Genomic DNA, 10592 nt, shown 5'->3' on the forward strand with positions numbered 1-10592 from the left:
TATCTATCTATCTATCTATCTATCTATCTATCTATCTATCTATCTATCTATATGCATGTACACACATGCCACAGTACACATGGTAGAGGTCAGAGGACAATGCTGAAGGTAGCTCTCTATTTCCACCTTTATGTATGTGCAAGGGATTGAACTCAGGTCTTCAGGCTTGCATAGCAAGCCCCTTTATCTGCTGAGTCCATGGGTATATTTTATTTTTTGTTTCCTTTATTGAAAATACATTTTTTTTTCCTTACACAGTATATCCTGATTGTGGTTTTCTGTCTCTCTACTCCTCCACTTCCCCTCCCATCTAGATTCATTCCTTTTCTTTCCCTCAGAAGAAAACAAACAGGCTACTGTTGTTCTTAAACAAAATCCCAAATGCTCAATTTTACCAATAAAGACTCAGGACCCAGATGCTAGGGTGAAAACCTGCTCACTCAGGAAGTCAGAGAAAGCACCCAGTTGACCTTTGAACTCCACCAATGACCCAGAAGGAAAAAGCCCCCTTTCCTCTACTGCCTTAAATACCCTGTTAAACTGAATGTTCTTTCTTTCTACTTATGTCTCTCTGTTCGTCCTCCAGACCTTCTCTCACTTTTTATGTTTTTTTCCCCATGTTTGCTTTCTGTCACCTGCTTGCTTGCTTAGCCTCTTGACCTAGGGTTAACTTTATTTAGCTCTTGTTTACAGAAGGCTCTTGGGTTAAAGATGTATGCAAGAGCTGGGCCACACCACAATGAGCAACAGGTTTTTCCAGTAAAAATCTTGGAATTCACAGTCTGATCAAATGTCCTACAACAGGCTTCTAAGGGAATATGACATGATATGATATAACAAAAGCTAACACATTATTATTGGATAAAACAAACAAACAAAGAAATAGTAGGAAAAGAGCCCGAGAAAAAGGCTAAGAAATAGAGACCCACTGGTTCACACACTCAGGAGTCCCATAAAAAGACTAAACTGGAAGCCAGAAATAGTATATATGTAGAGGACCTGGTACAGATCTGTACAGGCTTGTGAATGCTGCCTCATTTTCTGTGTTTTCATATATGAGCTTTGATCATATTGATTTGGAGAAGCTGTTTTTAACTTGCAGGTCTTTCTTGACCCCTTTGGGAAGGGCCTATCTCCAAAAAATATTTAAATTATAATTCATAACAGTAGCAAAATCACAGTTAAGAGGTAGCAATGAAAATAATTTAATGGTTGGGAGTTACTACAACATGAGGAACTGAATTAAAGGGTTGCAGCATTAGGAAGGTTGAGAGCCATTAATTTAGAGGGTTTGTTTTCTCGGTATTCTCCATCCCCTCTGTTCTCATATACTCTTTCTGCCTCCTCTTCCTTGGGGTTCTCTGAGCTCTGAGGGCAGGGATTTGATGGAGACATGTATAAGGTTTAGGACTCCTATCACTGTCACCAGAATGTATGGCTGTGGACTTCTGTATTTGTTCCCATATACTTCAGGAGAAAGCTTCTGTGATGATGAGTGAGCAAGGCAATGATCTGTGAATATAGCAGAATGCCATTATGAGTCATTTTATTGCTGTGGTTTGTTGCTTTCAGAACAGTAGTATTTGCTTTTACCCTAGGTCTTTGAGATTTCTAGTCTCAGGCTCTGGCTCAACAAAATGGTGTTGGGTATGGCTTCCAACTCATCAAGTCAAATGAGATATTGGTTGGTTACTACCAAAAGTTTTGTGCCACCATTGCCCTAGCATATCTTTCAGGCAGGATACCATTATAGACCAAAAGGTTTGAAGCTGGGTTGGTATTCACATTTATCTTTTGGTATATTTTAAACAGATACAAGGCTCACTTGAAAAATAGAGATCAGAATGTAAACTTGTACAACTACTTTGGAAATCAATCTGGCGCTTTCTCAGACAATTAGGAATAGCGCTTCCTCAAGATCCAGCTATACCACTCCTAGGCATATATCCAAAATATACTCAAGTATACAACAAGGACATTTGTTCAACCATGTTTGTAGAAGCTTTATTCATAATAGCCAGAATCTGGAAACAACTCAGATGTCCCTCAATTGAAGAATGGTTACAGAAATTGTGGTACATTTACACAATGGAATACTACTCAGTATTCCATTAAAAACAAGGAAATCATGAAATTTGCAGGCAAATGGTGGGATCTAGAAAAGAACATCCTGAGTGAGGTATCCCAGAAGCAGAAAGACACACAGGGTATATACTCACTCATAAGTGGATATTAGACATACAATATAGAATAAACATACTAAAATCTGTACACCTAAAGAAGCTAAGCAAGGAAGAGGATCCAGGATAAGATGATCAATCCTCACTCAGAAAGGCAAATGGGACAGACATCAGATGAGGGAGAAAACAGGGAACAGGTCAGGAGCCTACCATAGAGGGCCTCTGAAAGACTCTACCCGGCAGTGTATCAAAACAGATACTGAAACTTACAACCAAACTTTGGGCAGAGTCCAGGGAATCTTATGAAAAAAGGGGGAGATAGAAAAACCTGGAGGGGACAGGAGCTCCACAAGGAGAGCAACAGAACCAAAAAAATCTGTGCACAGGGGTCTTTTCTGAGACTACTCTAGCCAGGGCCCATACATGGAGAGAACCTAGAACCCCTGCTTAGATGTAGCCCATGGCAGCTCAGTCTCTAAGTGGGTTCCCTATAATGGGAATAGGGACTGTCTCTGACATGAACTCAGTGGCTGGCTCTTTGATCACCTCCCCCTGAGTGGGGAGCAACCTTACCAGGCCACAGAGGAAGACATTGCAGCCAGTCCTGATGAGACCTGATAGGCTAGGGTCATAGGGAAGGGGAGGAGGACCTCCTGTATTGGTGGACTTGGAGAGGGGCATGGGAGGAGATGAGGAAGGGAGGGTGGGAAGTGAGAAGGGATGAGGGAGGGGGCTACAGCTGTGATACAAAGCAAATAAACTAATAAAAATAAATAATAAACAAAAAATATAGCTTTAAAAATTGAAAATAAAGAAAAATTTGATAGAATTGAGTTGAGCATTAGTATTTTATACATTTGAAATAATATCTCTCTAATATATGTAGATTAGACAACATAGGAGATATAGATCTGGGATTGGGTGTGTTGAGGTAGAAACTAAATAAAATAGAGGAAAAAGATGTAGCTACAGGAAGAATATAAGTAAGAGATACTAAGTTGATGTTGGTGACATCTGTGCTCTCCTGAGAAAAGTGAGTGTTACACAGTAATGATTTCCCAGTTATGTAATACTGAAATGTACATAAGTGTGCCTGATATTCTGTCTGCTTTATGCTACTTATGTCACTTTTACAGCACTGGTGGGCATAGGGAGGTCTTGCTACTGTGCATACTGTGCAGGTGCAGAAACACACAGTCTTGGTGTTCTCTGAGAGCCACATGAACAGTAAGCAAGAGAGACACAGTTGGAAGCCAGGCATCCTGACTCAATTCCTTCAATCTCGGTACTTTTGTTTTTATTTGCCAATTCTTTCAAGTCCTTAGGCATTAACATGTTAGTTCCATGATTTTTGTTTTATTTGTAATATGTTTTGGATGTCTGTGGCATGCCAGAGTAGACCCTCAGAGTTGTGCATTTTCTTTCCACATTTGCCACTAATCTGCTGATTTCTAAAATTTCCCTGTTTTAAAACTTGTTAATGAGTGGAATTTGTGTATCAGAAGAAAATTGAAAATTTGGATAGATAAACTTCTAGGAAATACTTTTTCTTGCTACAGCAAAGTTTCTTTGCCAATTTCCTTCACTCCTGTTAATTACTTAAAACCCACAAAAATCAAGTAAAATGACTAGAAAATTTAATAAGCATATGCTATTTTAGAATAATATTATAAGCTGGGCATTGTATGCATACCTTTAGTCCAGGACTAAAAAACTCAAGAGGCAGAGGTAGGAAAATATGTGAGTTTGAGATCAGCCTGCCCTATATGGAGAGAGGGAGGGAGGGAGAAAGGGGGAGAGAGAGAGAGAGAGAGAGAGAGAGAGAGAGAGAGGAAGAATAAAGGAAGGGAAAGTAAGGAAAGGAAAGAAAAAAATAAGGAAAGGGAGGAAGAAAAGAAAAGAATTTGCTTCCTTCTGGCTAGTGTTTCTGTTAAAGGAGTAGGGGGTCTGAAGATGAAGCATCTTAACAAGAGAGAGATTCTTTTTTTCTTCCTTCTTCTTCCTCTTCCTCTTCTTCCTCTTCTTTCTTCTTCCTTTTTCTTTTCTTCATGTGTGTGTGTTTGAGTGAGTTTATATGTACCAGAAGGCCAACAAGGGCAGAAGACAGTCTTGGATCCCCTGGAACTGGAGTTATGTGTGATTGTCCATTGCCATGTGGGTGCTGGAAAGCAAACCTGGATCTTCTGCTACAGCAACAAGTGCCCATCACTGCTGAGCCATCTTTGCAAACTCTAGCTATTTTCTTTTTAATTATTGATTTTTTAGGTCAGCATACACAGTGATAAAATTCTTTATGGTGCCTTCATATTTGCCATGTACTTTTTTAAATTTACTTTTTTATATACTATTTTTTTTTTTTTTTTTTTGAGACAGGGTCTCCGTGTAACCTAGCCTGTCTTAGAACTCTATGTAGATCAGGTTGACCTCGAACTCACAGAGATTGGCCTGCCTTTGCCTCTGGAGTACTGGAATTAAAGATGTGTGCCACTACACCTGGCAGGATTTTGTTTTTAATTATGTGTACAGGTGTGTGTCTGTATGTATCTGTGCAGTGCTTGTGAAGGCCAGAAGATAGTGACAGAGTCACTGGGGCTGAAGTTACAGTCAGTTGGGTACCACCTGATAAAGGTCCTTTCTTGGTCTCTAAGTTGGGTCCTCTGCAAAAGTACCAAGCTGCCTGAACAGTTGGTGCTGTCCTCCATCCTTCATTATACTTTATTCTGTGTTTAGCTTTTCTCCTTTTCTATGCATTTTTCATTCTCCCATGTTTTCATTCTCCTTTCTTTCCCTAAGTCCCTTGTAGAAAAGGATTATTAATATTTATATTGAGTCATATGATTACTATTATAGAGGTTATTATTTAACCTGCTATTATAGAAATAGACACCTGTTAGATATTTTGGGGGTGGGTGGGTTCAGGACAGGGTTTCTCTGTATAACATTAGCTGTCCTGGAACTCGCTCTTTAGACCAGGTTGGCCTCGAACTCACAGAGATCCACTTGCCTCTGCCTCCCAAGGGCTGGCATTAAAGTTGTGCACCACCACACCACCACTTGGCCCTCTTTTAGGTTTTTAATAACCCTAAAGCACTGTAGCTGGGCAGATCTTAACCCCCTAAGCTTAAGCCCCTAAACTGCCTTGTTATTTCCCAGCCACACATCCCACCCAGAATTCCCATGAATACTTGCACATGCCCCATTTGGGTTGCTTCTCTCCATCATGCCAATCCGCAGAGCATGGTCCTCCTGGCTCTGAGGAACCATGGGTTCACACTAACCCATAGTGACCTGCTCCTTCTTCCTTCCTCCTACCTCTCCTCCTGGTCCTTCTGTGACTCCCCAAAAGCCCATCAACCTGTCTTCCTCTCTACTGTCCTGCCCAGATGTAGGCTCTTTATTTGCCAATCAGGGACAATTTGGGAGGCAAAGTTTACACCACATCATTTTGGATACGTGAGGATTTGCTTGGGCAGCAAGCAGTTAACATTTGAATACATGGGAGCTCCAGTACCCCCTCTGCTTTTATGTCAAATGTATCCCATTGCAGTACCTCCTCTTCCTTTCTCACAGTCTCCTTCCTAGTCCTAACTCATATGTTTTCATGTATGTGTGAACCAGTGAAGACATACATACATCTCATTGAAAATGGAAATACGTACCCATACACTCTCAAGTCTAGGTTCTGCATATGAGAGAAAATGTGTTTGTTTTTTTTGAGTTTGGCTTACATTTCTTAGTAGTGATTTCAAGTTCAATTTTTCTATGAATGTCAAGATTTCTTTGTATCTGAGTAATATTCCACTGTGCATGTGTGCCATATTTTCTATATCTGTTCATAGAAATCTTGGCTAGTTTTGTAGTCTAGCTATTGTGAATAGTTCAGCAATAAATGTGAATGTGCATGCATCCCTGGCAGGACTTAGATCCTTTAGGTAAATGCTCAGAAGTGGGACAGCTTGGTCATATGGCAGCTCTGGCTCTACTTTGTTGCTTGGATGAATTTCTAACATTTTCATTGGTTCACACATAAATGAAAATATTAGCAGTGTTTTTAAAGATCATCTGTAATGATGTCCACAGTATTTAAAGTTCCCACCAGCAGTGATGACACCAGGTCAGGCCATTTTAAAACCCTAATCCTCCACTCTGTTACACTCTTGGCCTTCCTGAGAACTAGCCCCAATCTCAGATAGTTCATTTACTAACAGAAACTTAATGCTTTGGGAGGAGCCCCTACAGAGCAAAGACAGTTCTGTTACTTAGGAAATCCTAGGGATTTAGATGAGTTTTCCTCTCAGGAACTAGGGTCCTTTCAGTGGCCATTACTCTGTTTAAAATGATTTCCTTGTCTGTTTTAGAGACTTGCATGTGCATTTTTACTACCACCTGTGGTTCTAATCATGAATCTTTCTCTTCCTTCAGGAGTCCGGAGCACCTATTCTCACAGATGACGTTAGTTTACAAGTGTTCATGGATCATTTGAAGAAACTTGCTGTGTCAAGTGCTGCTTGACATACCAGATGTGCTAGACATTCAAGAAGGATTACTACTTCAGTTTCTTTTGTTTTTTTCATTTATCTGTGGAAACAGCATAGATCTCTCTCTAAACCTGTTTTGTGTCAGTATGGTTTGAGGTGACATATGGAAAAATGTTGATGATTGTAGGTTAAGCTGAAATTGAGAGCAATGAGAACAAGTTTTGCTTGGTACAGTATTATAACCGGTTTTATAAATTTGAAGTCTTTATGATTTAATTATGTCAAAAGAGTTAGAATGGTTTGTTTTGTATAGCAGATCCCACTTATTTGTATGCTGCAGACAGATCCAAAGTGGCACTGGGTATTCTCACTGACCTTTTAGGGAGTATTTAATAGGAGCCAGAAAGGAACAAATCAATAGTGATATATATGAACACTTTTGCTTTTTTGTTAAGTAATTTTTCTGTGTTTTTCAGCACACATGTATACCCTGTTCTGTACTTTGTTAAAGTGGATTTATTTTTATGATTTATTAAGGAATTATTTGACTTTATAGTAGTAATTTTTATGAAGGTAATTTAATGTTTTTGGTTATCTGTAAAAATTATTTAGAGCTAAAAGTTTTGAGTAAGGTAACAACCCCACAGCTGACATTAAATGTGAAATTCTTGCAGAGTACCCAACTCATGTTACAAACTAGAATAATTTTTTAAAGGAAGCTAGAAAAATAAAACATGTCACAGTAATTAAAGGAATTCTTTGCAGTAAAAGACTGTTATAACTATTAACCATATTTTGTTTTTGTTATATTTTATTGCTCCCCTCTTTAGATAAATTTTCATTCTTCAGTATTTTAACACTATTTTAGGACTTTTCACTTCGTTTTTGTTTCTGTTTCCTTGTGAAATTTATTAATTTGTGGTTCTTACTGAGACAGTATTATATGTTTAATTATGTCACGTGGACATAGTTCTGTTTGATTTACTGATTAGTATAATTCACTTTTACCTTTTAAAGTTTACTTGTAGCAAATGTTTACATTGATAAAGCAGATAAGTTTGACAATGAAATTTATGTATCAAGTACTGCGAATTCAAGGTGGTGCTCTGATAGTTGCTAAGGACAGTGGTGACTGATTGTACTTGCATGAACGCAATCAGACAATGGCAAAGCAGAAGCTTCTAATTGTTGTACTCAACTGTTTAAATAAATTGCTTTGTTCTGTTTTATTTGAATTGAACAGTGCTAGGCCAAAATGCCAATAAAATAAACCTTTCTCTCTTTCTTAGTTATTTTAAAATGTAGTAAAGCCTGGGAAGCTTAATGTAAAATTATAGCACTTATTAATCCATTCACTCATTCATTCACTCATTCATTCATTCATTTATTTATTTGAGTCAGAGTTTCACTATTTAACTCTGGTTGTCCTGGAACTTATTATGTAGACCAAGCTGGCTTCAAACCCACAGAGATACATCTGCCTCTGCCTCCCTAATGCTGGGATTAAAGGCATGCACCACTATGCTGGACCCAAATTTTTTGATTGAGTGATACACAATTGTACAAACTTATGAGTACAATGTGATAATTCAATACCTATATATAATAATGATCAGATTATTTTAATTATCATTTTCATTTCTTCTAAAAATTTCTTTGTGTTGGAAACCTTCAGACTTTTCTCTCCTAATTCCTGTACAAATATGCAATAAATTGTTATAAACTGTCATCACTCAACTGTGCGAAGAACACTGGAACTTTGGTCAGCTCTCTTTGGTACCATCCTCTCTATCCTTTCTTCCTAGTCTCCAGTGACTATTATGCACTCTAGTAAAAAGCAAGTGTGTGTGATATGCATTTGTGAATTCTGCTGCATGAGTGCTGTGACGCACCTGAAGGGCTCTGAGGATGACTTTGAAAGTCAGTTTGAAAGTCACCTTGTACCTTGAGGCAGTCTCTCTCGTTTCTGCCAGGTTGCTCCTTCAGGGTAGCTGGCCTTTGAGCTTCCAGGTGATTCTCCCATCTCTCACCTTGCATCTCTCCATAGGAGTGCTGTGATTGCAGATGTGTGCTTCTGCATCCAGCTTTTTACCTGGGGTGTAGGGGTTGAACACAGCTTGTGGCCTTTGCATCGAGTGCTTTTATTCACCGAGACATCTTGATAGCCAAAAATGCTGCTTCTGAAACACAAACTGGACCATGTCATTTCCCTTTGCCCTTACAACAAGGTCCAAACCTTTCAGCTTAGTCACCATATGTAATGCACAACATACCCCAGGCCTTACCCTAGGAAATGGTGCAAAAGACACAGTTGAAAAACTAGTGTGGAGTTGAGTGTATAATTTGATCTAAGAGTTAACCTTTGCTACGGTATTTGGGATCTGTGTAGTAACAAAACCAAATATATATACATATATGTATATATAAAATATTTTCCTTTTAATAGAGTTTTATACAGATACACAGTGTGATTCAGTACATGCATGTAACATGCATTGGTCAGGGTTATCAGCATTTTTCATTTCCATATTAACTCCTATTATCTAGTTATCACAGAATTCATGGATGATTATTTTAAGTCATAGTTGCTCTATAATCTAGAACTTGCATCTGTATTTTGGTACCTGCAACAACCAACCTCCCATAGTCATTGTTCTCTTCTATTTTGAGATTAACTTTACATTTTTTGTTTGTTTTGTTTTTTGAGACAGCCCTGGCTGTCCTGGAACTTGCTCTGTAGACCAGGGTGGCCTTGAACTCAGAGACTTGGGATCCGCAGTCCTCTGAATGCTGGGATTAAAGGCATGCTCTACCACATGCATAGCTTTAAAAGTTTTCACATATGAGAGCATATATTTTTCTATGTTTGATTTATATAACAGAATGACCTCCATTTCTACACATTTTTGCCGCAAATATCAAGATTTCAAAATTCTTATGGTTCAACAGTACTTCATTGTGTGTGTGTGTGTGCATACACACAGGAGCTTGTATTAAGTCATTATACAAAGTAATTATTTTATTGTGGGATTGTCATACATGTCATTACATTTTATTTCTATTTGTTCTTCCGATTTTTGGAAATTTAAAAATTTTTATCCTCCTTGTCTGCAGGATGCATGTGTGTTCTTGTATTTGGTTGTGTCTGTATCATTCATTCATGTTTTCTTTTTATATTATGACTTGCCATGCTTTCTTTGATTTTACTATTTTTCCCTCATATCATAAATTACCAGTTGGATAATGATTGCTTCAGCCTATATAATACTTTGTTACTTCATATCATTAGTACAACCACAACAGATGTTGACAAGATGTTGTCTTTTATTTGTTAAGTTCCAAACACTTCATATCTTTCTGCCTTGGCCATGACACTTAGAGGTAGCAAATAACAGATTAAAGACAGTCCATACTGACGATCATGGCTAGAACAGTTTGCTTAATTCGTTATCTTTTGCTGTTCTTTTAACCATCTAACTTTTAAAATTCAACTCATTCTTACTCCTTGTCTTCAAATTTTTATCATCCTGTCTAACAACTAGTAATAATTTTAGTATCATCATGGTTAATCTTTACTGCCAGTTTGGCTAAATTTAGAATCTGACAGAAGACTCCTGGGGGTACATCCAAAGGGTGTTTCCAGAGAGGATTGACTAGGTCTACCTGAAAGTGGGAAAAGAGAAACATTGGCTTTTCCCTTCCTCTGTTCTCTGATCTACAGATGTGAACAAGCAGCTTCCTATCCTGCAGCCAAAGCTGAGCTCCCCTCCCACAATGCCTTCCCCACTCTGACTGCTTCCATGAGCCAAAAGGAGTCCTCCTGACCTTAAGTCACAGCAATGAGAAAGAAGCTAGCTTATCAGGTATCTTCAGGATGGTTGCAGTGTCCTTATCTGTGGCCTAGCAAGGCTGCTCCTCCCTCAGGGGGTAGGGG

The 10592-nt window shown here is 38.5% G+C and overlaps 1 protein-coding gene across 1 annotated transcript in view; it reads left to right on the forward strand.

Moving 5' to 3' along the window:
- The window catches only part of Sec23a (SEC23 homolog A, COPII coat complex component), a 62166-nt gene extending 54208 nt beyond the window's left edge, over positions 1-7958 (forward strand). Inside the window, exon 20 of the mRNA XM_055595419.1 lies at positions 6603-7958. Within this exon, the coding sequence (XP_055451394.1) occupies positions 6603-6692 (90 nt within the window). The 3' untranslated portion in view covers positions 6693-7958. The remainder of the gene's footprint in view (positions 1-6602) is intronic.
- Positions 7959-10592: the final 2634 nt, after the last annotated feature.

This window comes from Psammomys obesus, unplaced genomic scaffold (genome assembly GCF_907164565.1).
Source record: "Psammomys obesus unplaced genomic scaffold, mPsaObe1.curated_primary_1811, whole genome shotgun sequence".
Lineage (NCBI taxonomy): Eukaryota > Metazoa > Chordata > Mammalia > Rodentia > Muridae > Psammomys > Psammomys obesus.